The sequence below is a fragment of the Hemiscyllium ocellatum genome, chromosome 16 (assembly GCF_020745735.1).
Source record: "Hemiscyllium ocellatum isolate sHemOce1 chromosome 16, sHemOce1.pat.X.cur, whole genome shotgun sequence".
NCBI classification, from domain to species: Eukaryota; Metazoa; Chordata; class Chondrichthyes; order Orectolobiformes; family Hemiscylliidae; genus Hemiscyllium; species Hemiscyllium ocellatum.
The window spans coordinates 80,946,159-80,970,086 of NC_083416.1; the positions used below are offsets into that span (position 1 = coordinate 80,946,159).

A 23,928-nucleotide genomic window follows, 5' to 3' on the forward strand; every position below is an offset into this window, starting at 1 on the left:
AACTGAAGCTATGTACTAAATAAAATATCTTATTTTTAATTGGACAACCATAAATGCCAAATTCAAATGAAAATCAATCTGTCAAGTCATTCCAGCTTTAAGAAATCGTCTGTATGGTGATTGGTTGAACGTTAGAGCGCCCTATTGACCAATCAGAAGCTTAAATGTGAGTGGAGATCTTGACTGCCCCCTTGTCTCCTCACACACACTCACGTACAGTGGAGAATGGAATGGCGAACTGCGGAACATTTGTAATGTTTATGCGGTTACTGAGGATTTTCAGAAAAATAGGAATGTTTGTCGGGAAAAGCCTCAGTGAAGTGGAAAAGCTACACGTATTTCACGCACAATAGCATCGTTTCTTCCTGAAAATAATACATGAAGACCTCGATTTTAAGGACTGAATTAACGGCGCCGTACAGCACTGAAGCAACTGGAATGCTTTGTGCTGGCGATGGGATGTTATCAAATATTTTGGTGGCTTAATTGGCAACTGGTGTATTGTGTATCCCTATTCTGGGCTGTGGTTTCTGGACAGATTCGTTATTCGATTCCCGAGGAGCTACAACCAGGCGCCTTTGTTGGAAATATTGCGAACGATCTGGGATTACGTGCAAAACAGCTCACGGCTCGCAATTTTCGGGTTGTGTCTGGTCCTCAGAAGCAATATTTGGAGGTAAACTTAAACAATGGGATTTTGTTTGTGAAAGAAAACATTGATAGAGAACAGCTCTGTGGATCGGGTCTCACATGCATGTTATCTTTGGAGGCGGTGATTGAAAATCCCTTGACTGTGTATCACCTCGAAGTAGAGATTCTTGATGTAAACGACAATGCTCCTAGTTTTCCGAACAGTCAGTTTCGCCTTAAAATCTCAGAACTTGCTGCACCGGGGGCTCGCTTCGCCCTAGAATACGCGCACGATCCGGACGTTGGAACCAATTCTCTGCAAACTTATCAGCTGGTTGCAAACGAATATTTCGCACTGAGCATTGATTCGCGAGGCGGCGACGGAAAGTTGCCTGTGTTAGTGCTGGAACGGCCCTTGGACAGAGAAATACACTCGACCCACCAGTTAGAACTAATTGCCAAAGACGGCGGGATTCCTCCAAAGTCAGGTACTGCTGAAATTATAGTTGTGGTGCAGGATGAGAATGACAACGCACCCGCCTTCCCAAACTCAGTTTATAAAATTAGTTTGTTAGAAAATGCACCTAAAGGAACGTTGGTTATCAAACTGAATGCCACTGATATGGATGATGGTTCTAATGGAGAAGTATTGTACTCCTTCAGTAGTCATACCTCTGTTAGAGTCCGTGAAATGTTCGGTGTGGATTCTAAAACTGGTGAAGTCAGGGTTAAAGGGACTTTGGACTACGAAAAAGACAACGGCTTTGAGATTAACATGCAGGCACTGGACCAGGGTACTAGTCCACACCCCGGGTACTGTCACATTCTGGTTAGCATTATCGATGTGAATGATAACGCACCTGAGGTGATCCTAACTTCCTTGTTTAGTCCGCTCAGTGAAGATTCCAAACCCGGGACTGTGGTGGCTCTGATCAGTGTGTCTGACCGAGATTCCGGAGAAAATGGACAGGTGACTTGTGAAATCGCAAATAACTTGCCATTCAGATTAGATTCGTCATTGAGGAACTATTACAGATTGCTGAGCCGTCAGCCGTTAGATCGAGAAAATGTCTCAAAATATGACGTTGGTATTCGCTGCAGTGATTCAGGATCTCCTCCTCTGACAGCCAGGAAAACGATTCGCGTGGAAATCTCCGATATAAACGACAATGCGCCACGCTTTACGCAGACTTCCTATACAGCCCAGGTGATGGAGAACAACGCTATTGGGACTTCAATCTTCGCAGTGACGGCTCTTGATCCAGATTTGAACCAAAATGCACGGTTATCTTACTCTATCCTTGATAACCAGGTTCAGAACGAGCCGGTGTCCACTTTCTTGAGTATCAATTCCAAAAATGGGGTAATTTATTCTCAAAGAACGTTTGATTACGAGCAACTGAGAAACTTTCAGGTTCAAATCCGGGCACGGGACTCTGGAGAGCCACCACTCACCAGCAATGTTTCTGTGGATATAATTATCCTGGACCAGAATGACCACGCCCCTGTGATCATTCACCCTTCCATGGAGTACGGCTCAACAGCGTTGGAAACAGTGTCAAAGTTCGCAGAGCCAGGCTACCTGGTCACCAAGGTAACAGCTATGGATGCTGACTCGGGCCAGAATGCTCGACTGTCTTATCAGATTCTTCAATCTACTGACCCTGGACTTTTCACAATCTCACCTGATACAGGAGAAATTTGGACAATCCGTGGCTTTGCGAGCAAAGATGCAAAGAAACAAAGGATGGTTGTGTCTGTCAACGACAACGGAACGCCAATGCTTTCTGCCACAATTACTCTCATCTTGTCAGTAGTGGAGGGAGATGCAGAAATGCTCTCTGATATGAGCAACTTATCCCAAGATTCTGGTTTGTCTAATCATGCGAGTTTCTATATAGTTATATTTTTGGGCACTATTTCGGCCATTTTTCTAGTTGTTTTAATTGCGCTTGCAATTGCAGTCCATAAAACCAGGAATGGGTTCGATACTCCTCACTGTGCCCTGGACATGTGTTGCTGTTTGCAAGCAAGGAGTTCGCTAAATGGGATTCAAAAAGCTAGTAGAAATATTCAGATACCTCCAAACTACATCGAAGTATTTGGAGGAGATCCACTTTCTCAGAGTTTCCGCTATGGGACTTGCTCGACATCAGGTTCGACGAAAGGAGAGTTGTACTCTAATCGTTGTAGCTCATCCACGGGCAAGAATAATATCAGCAATGAAACAATGTGGGATCAAGAAAAACCACAAACATCACTTTCTAATTGTAGGAACATTGGTGAGGTGAGCCAGTTGTGATGCAACTTGTTGATTTTGTCTAACCCCACAGATGTCTATTGTAAAACATGCTGAAATGTTCTGTTTGGTAGATCTGTGCTGCAGAGATTTGTGAACTTCTCATTTCTTTTTTCTTTTTCTTTTCTATGTATCATGTGCAAAGCAAAAACTCTAAACTCCAAATGGTACCTATGAGAGTGTTTCCACAAGCAGAAAAGTGAAATCATTTGTAACTGTTAGCATGTTTTAGCAGTTCACTTCCCATTCATTCGTGCATTTTACCAAGTCATTGTATGTGCACATTACAGGCGCACTACAATCAAAACGAGGAAAGGTGTGCAAACAAGAGTTACTAAGTGATAAGAATTGGACGTTTTTATCACGTACATGAATGATCGACATTTGATAGATGACATAAAACTAAAAACTTGAAGGTGTGATGCATGGTATTTAATTTTGAGTGGCCAAAATGTGCTTTGATGAAGGTGTGTTAACATTAAAGACCCACTATTAGAAAAAGGTATGCCTAGCCAGGAGACAAAGCAAATAACGAACAGTATTGCATTCAAGTTCAGAAGATACATATACTTTTAGTGACTGTGTCTATATGTATGAAGTCTAGCTCAATATCCATAAGTGGTGCAAGAAGAAAAAAGGGTAATGTCCTAAGTGAAATTGTTGAACAACGTGCTAATCAAATCAATACATTTCCTATATTGCCACGGTTAAATGTATTGGATTTTATATTTAGAAAAATATGAATTAATTAATTAATAAGATTTATTTTCAAGGGTGCTGGGTGGGTTTTTCTTTAAACATTTTTCTTAGAGTGGAGTGTTGCTGGTGAGGTCGGCGTTTATTGCTCATTCCTAATTTCCCTTAAGAAGACTGCAGTGATACTTTCTGCAATATCTGATGCAGTTCTGTGCAGATCATTATCAGAAGCATTGGAGCAGAGCACAATAATTTAATATGATTTTTGGACATCAGCAGTTTCATAAGAAATTATTAATCAATTTAAGGTGACTTTATTAAGGGATAATATATTTTCAAGAAACGTACTAGGTTCTGAAGGGACCTATAATCATAAAACACATAAATTGTTATTCTGGGAGTAACTTCAGAAAACAGGATATATCTTTGATAAAGATGTTGTAAGAAGGAAGAAAGAAAGTCAAATTTTCAGTAAAGGGGAGTACATGGAATGGATGGGCAGACAGTATAAAAGATGGGCAATGGTATTTATTAATTGGCTTAATTTGGTTAAGAAAAAAGACTACTTTATATGCTGTAAATGTGGCAGTTAGTCATTATTTATGAAGATGAAAAATGTTTTTTTGAGTAGCAAATTTTTATTCCTAAAATATTGTGCTTTGTTCAGCTTCAACACTCAGAATAAAATTCACAATACAGTTAAACAATTCAGAGCAATGTCAAATGCTATCATGTTAGGTACATCACAGCAACCTGTGAGTAAAATTAGTAAATCAAAATAAGCAGCACGGGACTAAGATAATATAATAACATGGATTGGGCATTGATGAACAAGCAGGAAACAAAGAATAGAAATATTATTGGAACATTCTCAGGTTGGAAGGTCCTGACCATTGGGGTATCACATAGATCCATTCAAGGACACTGGCTGTCACAAAATGTAATAATGTGAATGTAAGGATCAATTGTAAAAGTTTAATAGTGCAGTCAAGACAAAACTTGGTGGTAATTTGTGAGGAGAATTTAAAGATTCTTAAAAGGGACTTCAACAGGTTAAGTGAGCAAGAACTTAGTAGATGAAATGTACCATGATCAGAGAGATAAGTAGACCAGAATTAATTTGGGGACAGGGAGGGAAGGAGCAGAATACTTCTTAACTGATGAGAAATTAGAAATTATTGATGTCCAAAGGTACCTTGGTGTCTGTGTTCGCATATCACTGAAAACGTGTGCAGATGCAACAAGCAATTCAGAAGGCAAGCAATATATTTGCCTTTGTCACAATAGTTTTTTTTAAAAAATCACTCATGGAACGGGGACTTAGCTAGCTGGATCGGCATATATTGGCCAGCTCTAGTTGCACATGAAATGCCGGGGGTGGGGTGGGGGGGGGGTGCGGGGAGTTGACTTCATGAACTATTGTAGTTCATTTGGTAAAGCAACGCCATATTTGCATTTGGAAAGGAGTTCTTCGGTTTGGACATAGTGGCATATGTTTCAAAGTCAGGCTGGTGGGCAGCTTTGAAGAAACATGTAAGTGATGGTGCTCCCATGTATGTGGTGTACTTGTCCTTCCAAATGGTAGTAGTTGTGAGTCAGTAAGGTGTTGTCAGAGAACGCAATTTTGACAATGTAGTGGCAGGCCATTTGGCTCATTGAATCCACCCAGACACGCCCATCCCTGTAATCCTGCATTTCCCATGGCAAATCCATTTAGCCTGCACATTATTGGAGTTTGGGAGGAACCCTGAGCATCCAAACGAAACCTATACAGACACAGGGAGAACGTGTAAACTCCACACAGACAGTTTTCCGAGGCTAGGATTGAACCCAGATCCCTAGTACTGTGAGGCATCAGTACTAACCACTGAGCTACCATGCTATCTAAGAGGCCTTGGTGAATTTTGACAATACATGTTGTAGATGGTACACATTGCTGTCACAAACATCAATAATGGAGGGAGAGATGTGGTGCCAATCTAGTGGAGTGTGTTGTCCCAGGGTGGTGTCAAGCTTCTTGAGTGCAGTTGGAGATGCACTCATCCAGAAAAATGGGGAATTTTCCACCATACTGACCTGTCCCTTGTCCATGATGGGTGTTTTTTTTAATGGCATACCAGAAAATAAATTTGTTGTTACAAGATTCCTAACATCTGACCTGCCGGTGTAGCTACAGTATTTATCTAATTGCTCCTGTTCAGTTTCTGGTCAATGATAACCCCCTAGATGCTGATAGGGATTGCTGCCTAATTTGGTTCTAAGAGAAATTTAAGTCTTGTTTCAATTGTGTGGAACAGTGGACAGGTTGGAAATGTCATACTGTGTGACTTTCTGGTCACCTTGTCCGAGGAAGCATATGCTCACCAGAGAGAGGGAGTCTAGTAGGTGTTCACTAGACTGACTCCTAGGATGATGGAATCATCCAGTAAGGAGACACTATGGAGCATAAGCCTTCATTCGTTGGAGATTGGAAAAATAACAGAAGAACCCATAGCAAGGTAGAAAAACCCTCAAGACACAGGACAGCATTGATGCAGAAATTATGTTTCCTTTGGCTGCTAGCTCTAGAACCATGCGATGGAGTTTCAGAACAAAGAGCAGCTATTTTGGATTGAGAACAGGAGGAGATCCTCACTCAGCATTGATGAACTTTTGGGATTTTGTACACAGATGGTTTTGCAGATTAAAAACAGAGATTGGTAATTTTCTGTTCACTCCTGAAGTCAATCACAGTTTGACAGCTTATGAATATAGCATTTAAGTGGATGATCAGCATTCGTCCAGAATGAATACAGTTAAAATAACCATTTGCTTATTGTATATGACCTATTGGGGAAAAAATGGCTGAGGGTTAATGGTAATAGGCTTGCTCTTTCAAACAGATGGCTCATATATGAGACTAACATATATATTAGATATATATATATACTGTACAGTTCTATGATCTTCTCTGCCCACTTCTTGGACACGAATTCCACTTGACCCTTGTTCAGAGCTGTATTTTGTTTCTAAACAGCTAGCAGACATGTTATCAATGCAGAGAGAACTTGGGTCCATGGCTCAATATTAGGAAAACGGCAATCCTATTGCAATAAACTATTGTTTCTCTCCACTATCTCAAACGTGATTAGCATTACTGACTTGTTGTGAAATTGCTAATGACAAAAAAAAATCAAATTTATCTACCTGGCAATAATATCCAAAAGCCTGCAATTTAGGTGAGAATTATCAGAATTTAACAAAATGAAACATGCATAAAAATCAAACAAGGAAGTTTGGATGCTGCAGATCTGAAACAAAAAAAAATACTTGGGAAACTCAGAAGCTCTGGCAGCATCTGTGGATAGAAAGTGGAGCTAACATGTCAAGTCCAGTAACTGTGCTTTGGAATAAAAATGTGTTTCTTACTTTGATTTCTAAGCATTGTGGGTTGCAAATGTTCAGTGTATCCATAATTATAAAAAACAAATTTTAAAATCAAGAAAACTTCCAAAGAATTTAAACATTGTATTATGTTTTTGGCTGTACAACAAAAAATTGAAATAACAACGATTTAGGAAACATTGTAGCTTTAAGAACTGAGCTGTATTCTGATTGGTTGAATATGAGTCTACCAATCAGAAGCTAGTAGCTTACTGGTGATCCGGCCTGCCGTTTCCCTTCCCATCTAACATCGCACTCCGCCCGAGACAATGTGAAATTGGGCAGCGAGCTACAGAGGGTTTGCAGTGGTTTCCGCGGATACATTTGTTGGAGATTTTAACCACAATGGAGGCCCTTCGGAAACCATTTCGACCATCTCTTAAAAGGTGAAGGTATTTTCCCTGCATTGTAGCCTTTTTAATAATGAAACTCGGCACAACTAATTTTAATCTAAGGAAACGCCGAACACCACGGAGCTGCGCTGAAACAATTGGAATGCTTAAAACTGGCAATGAGATGTTACAACATATTTTGCTTTTTAAAATGGATTCTGTTATGTTGCACGTTTATCTCCTGGGATCTAATTTTAGGAGAAATTCGTTATACGATTCCTGAAGAACTGCAACTGGGTGCATTCATTGGGAATATTGCAGATGATTTGGGATTGGATGTTCCGCAGCTTGCTGCTCGGAATTTTCGACTTGTTTCAGATCCAAGACAGCGATTTGTGGAAGTCAATTTAGACAATGGGATTCTGTTTGTAAAGGAAAAAATCGACAGGGAACTAATCTGCGGCCCTAGTCCCACTTGCGTTATGTCTTTGGAAGCTGTGCTCGAAAATCCTTTGAATCTGTATCAGATTGAGGTAAAGATTCTCGACATAAACGACAACGCTCCCAGTTTTGCAAAAAGCCAGATCCGCCTTGAAATTTCTGAACTTGCTGCGCCAGGTAAGCGTTTTCTCCTCGAATGTGCGCAAGATCCGGATGTTGGGAGTAACTCCGTACAAACTTACCAGCTGGTTGCAAATGAATATTTCTTGTTAAATATTGAGGCGGGCATTGGAGATAGAAAGTTACCCGTGCTAGTGCTAGAAAAGCCCCTGGACAGAGAGAAGCAATCGACCCACAGGCTGCTGCTGTTGGCCAAAGACGGCGGGGTACCCGAGAGGTCCGGTACTGCCCAGATCAACATCATAGTTGAAGATGCAAACGACAATGAGCCGTTTTTCCTGCAGTCGATTTACAGAGTCAGCCTGGGAGAGAATGTGACCAAAGGGGCCTTGGTCCTGCAGGTAAATGCCACGGATTTAGATGATGGTTCTAATGGAGAGATTGTGTACTCTTTCAGTCGTCATACGTCTGCAAACGTCCGTGAGCTGTTTGGTTTAGATTCTAAAACGGGCGAGATCAGAACCAAAGCGAATTTGGACTATGAGGATATTAATGTTTTTGAATTTATCATACAAGCAAAGGACAAGGGACTTAATGCCAACCCAACATATTGTCATGTTGTGTTGAACATAATTGATGTAAATGATAATGCTCCTGAGGTGACACTGACATCCTTATCTAGCCCTGTTCCAGAAGATTCTCTGCCTGGGACAGTAGTAGCTCTGATCAGTGCGTCAGACAAGGATTCCGGAGCATTTGGGCAGCTGCAATGCAAAATCAGCAATCATCTTCCCTTCGCGCTGGATTCGTCCTCGAAGAAATATTTACGGTTGATCACGCAGGAACAGCTGGACCGCGAATCCGTCTCGACCTATGAGGTGACTATCACTTGTAATGATGGAGGAATCCCGCCTCTCTCCGCCAACAAAACCATTCTAATTGAAGTTTCAGACAGGAATGACAACACGCCACAATTTGCGCAGCCATCCCTTACAGCGTACGTGATGGAGAATAATAAAATAGGTGCGTCCATTTTCTCGGTGTCAGCTTTGGATCCAGATCTAGGGCAAAACGGCCAGCTATCCTATTCTATCCTGGAGAGCCAGGTTCAGGGCGAATCGGTAAGCAGGTTCATCCATATAAATGCGGAGAGTGGCGTGATATATTCCTACCGATCTTTTGACTACGAACAGTTAAAAAAGTTTCAGGTTCAAGTACAGGCGCATGATCGTGGAGTCCCGCCACTTGCTAGCAGCGTCTCCATAGACATCATTATCCTTGACCAGAATGACAACGCACCAGTGATTGTGCACCCAATAACAGAGCATGGGGCAACAGTGAGAGAGACCCTATCCCGATTGGCTGACCCTGGGCATCTTGTGGCCAAGGTGACAGCCACTGATGCGGACTCCGGACAAAATGCTCGCCTGTCCTATCGGATCCACGATAATAACTTGGGGCTTTTTACAATTTCACTGGAAACTGGTGAGATATGGACAACCCGGAGGATTACAAAGATAGATTCAAACAAGCAGAAATTGGTGATCTTTGTAAATGACAATGGAACACCAGCACTTACTGCGACAATGACTATCATCCTGTCGATGGCAGAACGCAGCGCAGAAATGTTCAACGACCCAGGCAGTTTAGCTGAAAGCCCTGGCTTCAATTCTGATACAAGCCTTTACTTGGTCATTTCTTTGGGAATTATTTCGTCGGTTTTTTTGGTGGTTTTAATCATACTGGCTGTTAAGGTTCATGAAAGCAGAACTATTTTTGATGGACGCAAATATGTTTTGGGCACGTGTTGCTGCTTTGAATCGAGAAATGGAATACAGAAAGCCAGCCGGAACCTCCAGATAACTCCTAACTATGTTGAAGTATTTGGGGGCGACCCACTTTCCCAAAGTTTCCGCTATGACACATGTTCGCCAAAGAGGGACCTCCATTTCCCCGACACGTCCACAGGAAAGAATAACGCCTGGAGGGAAATCGCTTCAAACGGGGAGGAAGTTTTACTTAGTGAGGTGAGGCGCTTGGCTGGAAAGGAAAGGAAATATTAATCGAGCTTGGGCAACTAAATCGGCCTCAGGAATTTACAACACGTGTTTCACAGGTTCACGCATTTTATTTTAGCTATTGCAGGCTGGTCCAGATGCCGGTTTGGAAACAGATATTTTAAATTTGTTTATCTATAAATACCCACTATAACTGTCATTGTCATTGTAATTTGCCCCCACCGCCCACCAACCCCCACCCGATTACGGCACACAGTGGGCTAGAAGACAGATTGGGCTCTTCATAACGTCACGGTAAAAGGAAAGGAGCAGATGTGGTTCATTATAGATTACGGATATCCGAATGCAACCTTATTTCAAATTTCCTGCCAGCGCCCAGTAACGCTAACATCCCCTGTCCATAAAAGTCGGTCTTAGACAACCTTGGATATATTTAATGGCCTCCACTACTCACTGTGGAAGAGAGCTTCAAAGACCAATGACCATCTGAACGAAGACATTCCCTTTCACCTCGATCTTAGGTCTGGTACCTTATCTTTAAACTGCGCCCCTAAACATCCTCTCCATCAAGTCACCTCAGAAGATTTCATTGCGTTTCATTAGTACACTGGTCGTTCTTTTAAATCAGTGATTATAGGCTCCATCAATTTCTTCAGTATGCAGGTTTAACAGCATATCATTGACCATTCGTTCCTCAGTTGTGAAATGAAGGATGTCAGTGGAGCATTCAAATTTGCTTTAGCCCACTGATTGCTGTAATGGAGGTCAGGAGTGTACAGTGCAATGCTAATTACAGTTTCATTTCCTGTAGGTGAAGTAAAAACAGTTGCTACCCATATTCTGGCCATTAAGTTATAACTGTTGCAAACATATTTCAATTTGATGTTGAGGCAACTGATGGAATTCTTTTACATTCTTTTCATCTTTTACATTCTTTTCAAGAAGGTTGATTAAACTTCACATGTCCTGTTGAAGAACTAATGCAGAGGAGCAGAAGGAAGCCATTTAGCCCATCGTTCCTACTCTGCCGTTCAGTGAGACTGCGGCTGAAATTATTTCTTCCAAATCGTATTTTAACAATTTTATGTCCAATTGAACTAGACGTATTTAATAGAGAAATCAATCAGGCCACGTGAACTTCATGGTGGTGGAAACATTCAGCTCATTAATTGAATACGTAGTGAAGTGAACATTTTGGTCAGATTTTAATCTCTGAGTAGCCAAGGAAATTTAAGATCTCTTTTGAACATAATTATCGATGCAAATGAGTGAAACAGCACAAAAATAATGAAGAAAATGGTTGTTTTGATTTTACATTGCACAACAATAAATGTAAATATTGAGCAAAGGTTTAGAAATGCATTCCAGCTTTAAGAAATGTTCAGTGCCGTGATTGGTTAAAAGTGAGTCTGCCTTTTCCTCCAATGAGTAGCTGCAATGTTACTGGAGATCCTTACTGCCCTACCCTCCCCTTCCGCCATTACATCCGACCAGATAGAGCTTGGGTAGAGCTGCGTCTCGTTACATTAGGCTTTCTACTTTTCAGATTTCAGAAACAATAAGAAGGTTTGTTCGCAATAATATCACAGTTTTGTTTTATTTTAAAACTATGTTGGTCAGGCAAGCTAGCTGTTTCGCCAAAATGGAAACATTCTTTCTTTTGCCGGGATTTTTTTGTTGTTATACGGCTCTTGAATGAGTTGAAACGCTTTGTGCTGGAAATGGAGCATTGTAAAGCATATTGGCTATTGAAATGGCAACATTTATACTGTATTATCTTTTCCTGGGAACTAGCCTATGGACAGATGCGTTATTCGATTCCTGAGGAACTGAATCTGGGCGCTTTTGTTGGAAATATCGCCGAGGATTTGGTTTTGGATAAAAATGAGCTCTCAACGCGCGGCTTTCACATTGTGGCTAGTCCCAGTAAGCAGTATCTGGACGTAAATTTAGACAATGGGAATTTGCTTGTAAAGGAAAAAATAGACAGAGAGCAGCTCTGTGGGCCAGCTCTCACTTGTACATTGTCCTTGGAAGCTGTGATTGAAAATCCCCTGAACGTGTACCATTTTCAAGTGGAGATTCTGGATGTGAATGACAACTCTCCGCGTTTCCCAGAGGGTCAGTTCCGTGTGGAAATCTCAGAGGTGGCTGCTCCTGGAACACGATTTGCTCTGGAGTGTGCGTTCGACCCGGACATTGGAACCAACTCCGTTCAGAGCTACCAGCTGTCAACCAACCGTTATTTCAACTTGGACGTGGAAACGCGCAGTGGGGACGGAAAGCTACCCGTTTTAGTCTTGGAAAGAGCTTTGGACAGAGAACAGCAAAATATGCACAGGTTAGTGTTAACTGCTAAAGACGGAGGTATCCCTGAGAGATCTGGCACTGCTGAAATAGTCATCGCAGTGGAAGATGCGAATGACAATGCACCTGTTTTCCCGCAGTCGGTCTATAAGATCAGTTTGTTGGAGAATGTACCTCCAGGTAGTTTGGTGACGAATCTAGACGCATCTGATTTGGATATTGGTCTCAACGGGCAGATAGTGTATTCATTTAGCAGTCACACTTCTAACAGAGTCCGAGAACATTTTTCTTTGGATCCAAAAACTGGTGAAATTAAAACTAAGAAGAATTTGAACTATGAAGAAAACAGCGTTTTTGAGATTAATGTACAAGCAAAGGACAAAGGACCTTATGCAACTCCAGTGTACTGTCACGTGGTAGTTGACATCGTTGATGTCAACGACAACTGTCCTGAAGTGACCTTAACTTCTCTCTTCAGTCCTGTCCGTGAAGACTCCATCCCGGGTACGGTGGTGGCTCTGATCAGTTCAACAGACAAAGACTCAGGAGAAAACGGACAGGTGCAATGTCAAATCTCAAACACTCTTCCTTTTAAGCTGGATTCCTCCTTACGTGGCTATTATAGATTGGTTACTAGGGAGACACTGGATCGGGAACATTTATCGAACTACAATGTAACTATCGTGTGTAGCGATGGAGGATCCCCTCCACTCACAGTCAACAAAACCATTCAGCTGGAGATTTCAGATGTGAATGACAACCCACCGCAGTTCGGGCAACCTTTATATACAGCTCGCGTGATGGAGAACAGCGCTATTGGTGAGTCTATATTCTCGGTCACTGCTTTTGATCCCGATTTAAATGAGAACGCCCGTCTGTCCTACCACATCTCGGAGACTCTCATTTATGGCATGCCGGCATCCACTTATGTCTCTATTAACTCGAATAGTGGTGCCATATACGCTCAGCGAACGTTTGACTACGAGCATCTCAAAAATTTTCAAATCCAAGTTCTGGCATTTGACTCTGGAGAACCGCCCCTTTCTGGCAACACTTCAGTGCATATAATTATTCTTGACCAGAATGACAACGCTCCGGTGATCGTTCATCCCTTGCCCGAGTTCGGTTCCACGGTGTTGGAGACGGTATCCCGGTTGGCAGAGCCAGGCTACCTGGTTGCCAAAGTTTCTGCTACCGACGCTGACTCCGGTCAGAACGCACGCCTCACTTATCAGATTCTGCAAGCCACTGACGCTAGCCTTTTCACCATTTCACCCGATACAGGGGAGATCTGGACAATACGCAACGTCGTGAATAAAGACGCTTCGAAGCAGAAGATGGTAATCGGGGTTAAAGACAACGGAATACCTCCGCTGACAGCCACAGTAACGTTCATGTTGTCTGTGACGGGAACGGATGTACAAATGCTCTCTGATGTGTCCAGCAAGAACACCGGGTTCGTTTCCGATACCAGTTTTTACCTGGTGATAACTTTAGGCCTTACCTCCTCCATTTTTCTAGCGATTTTGATTGCCCTCGCGATTAAGGTGTACAACAGATCTTCCGTAGAAACCTATGGCTGTTTTACTGCAAGGAACTCCCGAAGTGGAGTTCGGAGAGGCAGTAGAAACCTTCAGATACCAGCGAACTATGTTGAAGTGTTTGGGGGTGATCCACTTTCTCAGAGTTTCCGTTACGATACATGCTCATCATCATATTCCACAAAGAGAAATTTCTTGTCTTCCAACAGAGGCAGTATGTCTGCCCGGAAGAACAACATCCTGAGTGGTGATTGGGGGAATGGAGACACCCCACGAACACCAACCCATGCGCAGTGCAGAAACACTGTGAATTCTGAGGTGAGGTTCTTATTCGAAAGCGAAAAGAACGCCTCATGGGTTTGTTTTGGAGGTACAGTTGTCCTCGGGAAACATATCGATCATGGAGATCTGGGTTAGGAAATGCACAAGTGGGAATCCTGTCATTCGGCTTTGTTTTCTGAAGGCCCAGTGGCTAATTCTGGACCAGCTCCTATGCTAATGAATAAGTTGTCCTTAGGTGCGTTCATATGGCTTTACCATCACGTTGTTTGTATCGGTTAGAGAAAGGTACCATTAAGTATGTGCGTTCAAAGCAAAATTCAAAAACCAGGAGCGCCACTTGCAAACGATATCATCCATATATTAGAATAGAAGGAAATGATAGCTTGCTCTAGAATTCATCCTGGCCTGTGAGGATAAAATAAGTTAAGCATCAGTGCTGTGATGTGTTGTGCAATGTGTTATAGTTTAGAATTTATACTTTTAAGCAGAATTAAAACATTTCATATTTCACTGGGGTGGGGGTGGGAGGGGGAGTATTCTGACCAACAATCAAACGAAATAACTGAAAAGGTGTTCTGAAGAAGAAATTTAACCCTGCTTTCTCTCCACAGATGCTACCAGACCTGCTGAGTTTCTACAGCAATTTGTGCCTTTGAAACTGAAATAGCTGGATGGACTTAGTGCAGATTAAATATTACACGTGAACAAAGTGAGAAATGTGGACTGAAAGGCAGGGTGTTTGAGGTGTCAGTCAATTGGTATAACACCTCATTAGGGAAGAGATAAAATGATTTCAGATTTTTCAGTTAAGTTTGAAGGAAAAAAATCTTTTGACAATCCACTAAAATATGGAGGGCGAGTCACCAAAATAATGTAGGAAAGAAGAATAAGAGAAATTTAGATTGCACAATGCTAATTGTCAATATCACTGAGTTATTTACAGAGACATTCCGGCTTTAAGAAATGGTCCGCATGGTGATTGGTTGAATCCCCATTCACCAATGAAAACCTGTAATGTGTCTGGAGATCTTGACTGCCCCCTTCCCTCCCCATCCACCATTACGTACGATCAGATACAGTGTAAACCCCGTATAGAGAGCTGCGTAGCGCTACAACGAGTGTAATATTCTTATATATTGGCAATTTTACCAAGAAATAAGAGATCGACTTCTCAGTGATATGTGAAAAATACAGGTACATTCATATAATATTGTTCCTTTTTTATCGTTGAAAATCGTTAAAACGGAATCTTTTTCCAAGGAATCACTGAATGGCGAGACGCGCTGAAGCATTTGGAATGCATTGTGCGGGAAATGGGATTTTCTGAAATACACTGGCTGTTGAAATGGTCACTTTTATTCTTGATATTACCCTCCTGGGTATTTGTTTCGGGACAGATTCGCTATTCAATTCCTGAAGAACTGCAACTGGGCGCCTTTGTTGGGAACATCGCAGATGATTTGGGTTTAGACGTGAACGAGCTCAAAGCTCGCAGTTTTCGGATTGTGTCTGGGCCCAGGAAGCAGTATCTGGATGTAAACGTGGACAATGGGATATTATTTGTGAAAGATAGAATTGACAGAGAACAGCTCTGTGGGCCAAACCTGATATGCAGCTTGTCCTTAGAAGCCGTGATTGAAAACCCTTTAAACGTGTATCATTTCCAAGTGGACATTCTGGATGTAAATGACAACGCTCCCAGGTTCCCAAAAAGTCAATTCCGATTAGAAATCTCAGAGGTGGCCGTACAAGGAGCGCGTTTTGTCCTGGAATCGGCGCAGGACCCAGATGTTGGGACGAACACTTTACAGACTTACCAGTTACTCAATAACGAATATTTCGCAATAGACATCCAGTCGCGCAGTGGAGATGGCAAATTGCCAGTGTTAGTGTTGCAAAAGACGCTGGACAGGGAAAAGCAAAAGACACACAGGCTAATGCTAATTGCCAAAGACGGGGGAGTCCCTCAAAAATCTGGAACTGCCCATGTAATTATTATCGTACAAGATGCGAACGACAACGCGCCAGTGTTCCCACAGTCAGTGTATAGGGTGAGGCTGCTTGAAAATGCATCGAAAGGCACTCTTGTCATCAAACTAAACGCAACTGACTTGGACGATGGCCCCAATGGAGAAATTGTATATTCGTTTAGTAGTCACGCCTCTACCAGAGCCCGTGAACTGTTTAATGTGGATTCCAGAAGTGGGGAGATTACAATCAAAGGCAACTTGAACTATGAAGAAAACCGTGTTTTTGAAATTAATGTACAAGCGATGGACAAGGGGCCTTACGCAACTCCGGTATACTGTGATGTTCTGGTTAACATTACTGATGTTAATGATAACCCACCTGAGGTAACTTTGAATTCTCTGTTCAGTCCTGTTAGTGAAGACTCCCCGCCTGGGACAGTGCTGGCCCTGTTTAGTGTGGAAGACAAAGACTCGGGACATAATGGACAGGTCCAATGCCAAATTACAAATGGCTCTCCTTTCAGACTAGATTCTTCTGTGAAGAATTATTACAGGCTGCTCACTCAGCAGCCACTCGATCGCGAAAAAACTTCAGCGTACGACCTTACAATCCTGTGTAGCGACAGAGGAATCCCTCCTCTCTCAGCCAAGAAATCCATCCGCGTGGAAGTTTCCGATATCAATGATAATGCGCCACGTTTTACACAACCTTCATACACAGCCTATGTGATGGAGAACAACGTTATCGGTTCCTCTGTTTTCACCGTGACAGCATTCGATCCAGACTTAAACCAGAACTCTCGACTCTCCTACTCCATCCTGGAAACTGGGGATCAGGATTTACCAACATCCGCCTATGTGCAGATTAATGCAGAAACTGGCGTGATATATTCTCAGGCAACATTTGACTACGAGCAACTTAAAAACTTTCAGGTTCACGTGCGAGCACAGGACTCTGGAGCTGTACCGCTGACCAGTAACGCCTCAGTTCAGTTTATTATCCTTGATCAAAATGACAATGCACCAGTGTTCACAATGCCAACACCAGAGTATGACTCAACGGCGATAGAGACAGTTTCGAGATCCACCGAGCCAGGATACCTGGTTGCAAAAGTGTCCGCAACCGACGCGGACTCCGGCCAGAATGGTCGCCTTGTTTACCAGATTTTTCAGTCTACTGACCCGGGACTGTTTACAATTTCAGCGGACTCGGGGGAAATATGGACAGTTCGTGGTTTCCTGGACAAGGATCTCAGTAAACAAAGGTTGGTCGTTATCGTAAAAGACAGTGGAGTCCCACCACTTACAGCAACAATGACCATCATTATATCAGTGGAACCAAGTAAAACAGGAATGTTATCCGAAATGGACAGTTCACCAAAAGGAGCTGCTTTTGCCTCGGTTACAAACTTTTACTTGGTTATAGGTTTGGGGTTACTCTCGATCATTTTTCTTGTGATTTTAATTATTCTCGCCGTTATGGTTTACAAAAACAGATCTGGTGTTGACCGCCGGAGCTCAAGTCAGGGCACTTGCTGTTGTTTTGAGGCAAGAACTCAAAAGGCCAGGCGGAGCCTTCAGATTCCTCCGAACTACGTGGAAGTGTTTGGGGGCGACCCACTTTCTCAAAGTTTCCGCTACGAGACATGCTCGTCTTCAGATACGCTGAAGAGAGACTTCATGTTTCGCAGCATGCGCAGTTCACATGCCGGAAAAGCCGCCCCTACTGGCAAAGACCCCCCACCACTGTTGAATTCTACAAATTCTAGAAACACTGTTAACAGTGAGGTGAGACACCCGCCTTCTGGGTGGGTAGGATGTAATATTTTATTGGCAGATGTACAAATGTCAAGCTGAGGTTATGTACATGTGGATATGACGCGATGGGAGATATTTTTCCTGGGCTTTCAAGGTTCCTCGCTTTTCAAATTTCTCACCATCTCAACATCTCTAGCCAGGATTGACTCCAGACACTTTCCTTCATGATTAATCCGTTATATTTATCATTGTAATTATTGTTGTATTTAGAAGTTTTATAATGCTTGCCGTATCTTGTGAATAGCAGAGTAATTCATTGTTGTCGACCTAAAAAAAAGTAGAGTTTTAAGACGCTGAGATTCTGTTTTACCTCCCTTGAGTCAATACTACTGGTCATATTCTCAAGGTGTTGGCTCAGTCATACAGCACTAACGTGGAAAGAAAGCTAGAGAAATAGGGAAGATTGTGGCATTGTGGTATATTACTAGTATTCCAGAGTCCGAATGGATTTGAATTCAATCCATAAATCTGGAATATAAGGCTAGCCTAAGTAATGGTGACTATGAAAGTATCATCGATTGCTGTACAAATCTATTTGGTTCACGAATGTACTTTGTATAAGGAAACTTGCCAGCCTTGTTTAGTTTGCTCTACGTGTGACTTCAGACACACAGCAATGTGATTGACTCTTAAGTGTACTCTGAAATGACCTAAGAAATTATTTAGTGCAAGGGTAATTTGGGGTAAATAACAAAAATTGTCCTTGCCAGTGACACCCACATCCCATGAAAGTAAACAAAAATAAACTCGGAGGATTCTGAATTCTCTACCCAGCAGAGATGTGGATGTTCAATCAAGTATATTCAGTATTGAGATTGGTTTGAGCACATGAGTTGAACCAAGGGATATGGGGAGATCGTGAAAAAGTGCAATTAATGAAGATTTTGAGTTATGTTCTTATTGAAGGGGGAAGAAGTTCGAATGCCCCTGTAGGCTACTCATAACATTTCTTATGTTCTTGTGTATCAATACCTATGACAGTGGAAGCAAATGATCATTTTTGAAAGAATTTGTACCTGCGTAACAGACAATCTCATATATGTACTTTATATGGGGTCACCTGTACGTGCCATACTGTTAACAAAAAGAAACTGCTGTACCATTTACCTGCAATAATAACCAAGATTATTAGCCTTGCTATTTTGTCAGAGAATGTTATTGTATTGTTTAAAAACTCTTTGATAGAACAATTATTAGCGTTAAAAGGTTGAACGAAAGAAGTGGAAATATTTTTGGTTGTACAACCATAAATATTGCTTTTACGCAAAAGTTTGCAAAGACATTCGAGCTTTAAGCAATGCCTAGCACAGTGATTGGCTGAATGTGAACATGCCTACGTTCACCAATCAGAAGCTAGAACTTGCCTGGAGATCTCTTTGCCCACCCCATCCACCATCAACGTTAACATCGGCGACAGTGTAAAAATGGACAGCAAGCTGTGTGTTGCTCTATTACGATTTGCACGTAAATCTACGGATGATTTTAGAATTAATAAGAACGGTCGTCACAAATAAGGCCAGGATGTACAAATAATACAGGTATATTGCAAATTATACCTCATATAAAATTATATATAGAGAAGTTTATTCAGACGAGTTGGCAAACGGTGCGGTGCTGCGCTGAAGCATTTGAAATGTTTTGTCGCTGGAAATGGGATATTATAGAATATACTGGTTGGTAAAATGGCAACTGTTGTACTGTCTATTTCCCTCCTGGATTCTGGTTTCGGGGCAGATTCGTTACTCGATTCCTGAAGAGCTACAACTGGGTGCCTTTGTTGGAAACATCGCCGAGGATTTGGGTTTAAATGTGAAAGAGCTCTCACCTCGGAATTTTCGAATTGCGCCCGGTCCCAACAAAAGGTATTTGGACGTAAATTTAGACAATGGGATTTTGTTTGTGAAGGAGACAGTTGACCGAGAGCAGCTCTGTGGGTCGAGTCTCACTTGCCTGTTGTCTGTAGAGGCTGTGATCGAGAGTCCTTTGAACGTCTATCGAGTTGAGGTGGAGGTTTGGGATATAAATGACAACGCTCCCCATTTTCCAAAGAACGAAATCCGCCTTGAAATCTCTGAAGTGGCCGTACCGGGTGCGCGCTTCCCTCTCGAGTGCGCGCACGACCCTGACGTTGGAACCAATTCCCTACAAAGCTACCGACTGCTTGGGAACCAGTACTTCGGCTTGGACATTGAAACCCGCAATGGGGACGAGAAGCTGCCGGTGCTGATGCTCGAAAAGACACTAGATCGAGAGAAAGAATCAACCCACAGGTTGGAACTAATTGCCAAGGATGGTGGGATCCCTCCGCGGTCCAGCATTGCTCAAATAATAATCACGGTGCAGGACGCCAATGACAACTCTCCTGTCTTCTCTCAGTCGGTTTACAGGGTCAGTCTGAATGAAAATGTGCCCACAGGAACAGTGGTGCTCAAACTGAACGCAACTGATTTGGACGATGGTTCCAATGGTGAGATAGAATATTCTTTTACCAGTCATACGTCAGCGACAGTGCGTGAGCTGTTTCAATTGGACTCCAGAACCGGCGAGATCAGAGTGAGAGGGAATTTGAACTATGAACAAAACAGTGCTTTTGAGATCAATGTTCAGGCAATGGATCGGGGTTCTGCGCCACTGCCAGTGTACTGTCACATACACGTCGATGTTATCGATGTGAATGATAACTCACCAGAGGTGTTAGTGACTTCTTTGTTCAGTCCAGTTCGTGAAGACGCTGTTCCCGGGACTGTGGTAGCTCTGATCAGCACCACCGACAAAGACTCAGGAGAAAATGGGCAGGTCCATTGCCAAATCCCAGATAACATTCCATTTGAGTTGAATTCGCCTTTAAAGAACTATTACAAATTGTTAACCCAGCAGGAACTGGATCGGGAAACCGCCTCCAAGTACGACATCAATATCCTCTGTAGTGATTCAAGCTCGAACCCACTATCTTCCAAGAAAACATTGCGGGTGGAGGTCTCCGATGTAAATGACAACGCGCCACGCTTTAAACAGTCCAGGTATACAGCCTATGTGATGGAGAACAATGTTATCGGAGGGTCAATCTTTTCTGTGACAGCGTCTGATCCGGATGTTAACGAGAATAGTCAAATATCTTACTCCATTGCGACAAAACAGATTCAAGACGAGCCAGTGACTAGCTACGTGCGTATTAATTCGAAGAACGGAGTCGTATTTTCTCAGACAACATTCGATTATGAAAAACTTAAAAACTTTCAGTTGCAAGTTCAGGCACAGGATTCTGGAGTCCCAGCACTCAGCAGCAACGTTACAGTGGATGTTGTTATCCTTGACCAGAACGACAATGCTCCAGTGATTCTGCACCCACTACCTGAGTATGATTCAACAGCAATAGAGACAATGTCCCACTGGGCAGAACCAGGATACCTGGTTACCAAGGTATCTGCCATTGATGCTGACTCTGGTCAGAACTCTCGCCTATCTTACCAGATTATTCAGACTACTGACCCTGGGCTTTTTACGATTTCGCCAGATACTGGCGAAATCTGGACAGTCCGTAGAATTGAGAGCAGAGATTCAATAAAACAGAGTTTAATAATTATTATAAAAGACAATGGAACACCGCCACTTTCAGCGTCCATGACGATCAGTATTTCGGTGGTGGATGGGAATGCACAGTTGCCTCCTGATGCCGGAAGTTTAACTGAAGGTCCGGGGTTCCCTTCCGATTTGAGTTTTTACTTGGTGATATTTTTAGCAATAGTTTCGTCCATTTTTCTGGTAGTTTTAATCATCCTCGCTGTGAAAGTGCACAAGAACAGAACTCGGCTTGGTGTTTACAACTGTGCCCTGGACGCTTGCTGCTGTTGTGATTCAAGACATTCATTGAATGGCATTCAAAAGGCCAGCAGAAACATTCAGATACCTCCAAATTATGTGGAGGTATTTGGAGGCGACCCTCTTTCTCAGAGTTTCCGCTACGAGACATGTTCAACCTTAGGTTCAACTAAGCGGGACTCCGCCTTTTCAAAAGTGTGCACTACCTCTGCATTGAAATATAATGCCAGGAATCAATATACTGAGAAAGGAAAAACTCCACACATCTCACCTCCTGAAAAATGTACAAACGCTGTAATTAGTGAGGTGAGATTTTGCTTCAAAGAGGAAAAAAAGATACACCACAAGTTTGAGTTGGTTGCACATAAGTCGATGGGCTGAATGGTCTGCTTCTGCTCCTTCGTCTTGTGGTCTTACATATAATGGAGATGACCAACGCATAGCTAACTATTTCTGTGTGGTTCAGTGCAGTTGAAGGTGAAAATAAATATCCAATCCCAAAGGATGTCATTATTTCGGTGCATTTATGGAACTAGATTTTATGTATTTATGGTAAAAAGAAATCCCTGGAGGTGGTGGAAGGAGTGGAGATAGCGGAGGTTCAGTTGTGTCAAATTGATAAGTACTGTTGAAGAATGTGTCTTCTAACTGAAAAAAAAGCACAATGAAATTTCAATATGCATCACAGAAAAACAGGGTACAAAAATTAAAATGATTGATATATATCTAAAAGGGAATAATTTAAAGCAAAAATCTACAAAATATAATCATTTAGCAGAACAATTCCGATAGTTGAATGCAGATTTAACGTGATGCAAATTGTGAACCCAACTGTATCCTGTAACATATTTATTGAGATAAGAGTGAACATCACTTAGGCATGGAAAAGCAGAAAACTGCAGGTGCTGAAAATCTGTTTTTTCTTAAAATCTGAAATGCTGAGCAAACTCAGCAAATCTGACAACATTTGTGAAGAAAGAAAGAATCAACATGTTTCAGATTTGTGACTGCTCATTAGACTGTGAAAAGTTAGAAGTATTTGTGGATTTAAGTAAGAAGTAGGTGAGACAAGGACAAACAAAGGTCTGTAACAAAATGAATGCCAGAAGAAACGTAATGACCTAAAAACTAGTATTCGAGAGCTAAAGGGAACGGGGCAAGGGAAAAAAATGCCTTCAGTAGATGTATCACAAGTTGTAACAAAAATGTTAAGAGAAAACCTGAAACAGGAAAAAGAAGAAACAAAATGGGTGAGAGGTCGTTGTCAGAATGTTTTTTTTATTCATTCATGACATATGTATGTGACTGGCTGGACCAATATTTAATGCTCATCCCTAATTAGCCCATACAATAGTTAAGCGTCAAACACATTGCTGTGAGCCTTGAGTCACGTATAGGCTAGACCACGTAAGGATGGCAGTATCCTTTCCTAAAGAACGTTAATGAAACCGGATGCGTTTTCCTGGCAATGGATTCATGGTTATCGTTAAACTCTCAATTCCTGATTCTTATTGAATTCAAATTCCATCACTGACCATTGTAGGATTCGAACCCAGGTCCCCAGAACATTACCTAGCTCTCTGGATTGACAGCCACACGAGGCCATTGCCTTCCTCTACTAAACTCAGTGCTGAAATTGGACAGGTGTAAAGTGTCTCTCAAAAGATAGGGTACTGTTCCTCATGTTCATGTTGCGCTTCACAAATAGTAATGCAGACTGAGGACAGAGATGTCAGTGAAAGAACAAAGTGCAGGATTAAAATGACAATCCATTGGAAGCTCACGGTCATGCTTGCAAAGTGAGCAAAGGTGTTCCACTGAGCAATAAGGCAATCTATATTTGACACACGCACCATCTCCTCCCTCTGAAAAGAGAAAAACTATGTTTTGAACAGTGAATATAGTAAACCAGATTGAGAGGAATGCGTGTAAATTGCTGCTTCAGTTGGAAGAAGTAACTGGGGAGTTGAATACTGAGGAAAGAGGATGTGCAGATGCTAGATCTCCTGTGATAGCCTGGAATGTTGTTGTTGAAAGGGAGGTATTGTTGGAGTTTACTAAAGACTGGACTCTACCCCAGAGTGTAACAGGGAACAGAATGCCAAAAGAGGCTTCTGAAATTGTTCAACTCATTGTGAAAGGTGGATATCCATTTAAGAGCATTTTAAAGGGACCAGACGATGTGTTTCCAGATTTTTTCTGTTTTCATATCATTTATGTGTAGTTTAGAGA

At 42.1% G+C, this 23,928-nt stretch overlaps 1 protein-coding gene across 13 annotated transcripts in view; it reads left to right on the forward strand.

Moving 5' to 3' along the window:
- Positions 1–23,928, forward strand: part of LOC132823510 (protocadherin beta-15-like) — a 173,842-nt gene that overhangs the window by 83,952 nt on the left and 65,962 nt on the right. For 2 of the 13 annotated variants that reach the window (XM_060837438.1, XM_060837448.1), the window contains exon 1: positions 19,272–22,002. The exons of 5 other annotated variants lie outside the window; for them this stretch is intronic. In XM_060837438.1, coding sequence (XP_060693421.1) covers positions 19,528–22,002 — 2,475 coding nt within the window. In that variant the 5' untranslated portion in view covers positions 19,272–19,527. Of the gene's footprint in view, positions 1–222; positions 2,918–7,318; positions 9,969–11,680; positions 14,126–15,171; positions 17,848–19,269; positions 22,003–23,928 lie in introns of those variants that run through there. 6 more of the 13 variants (XM_060837445.1, XM_060837449.1, XM_060837447.1 and 3 more) reach the window with 6 other exon arrangements.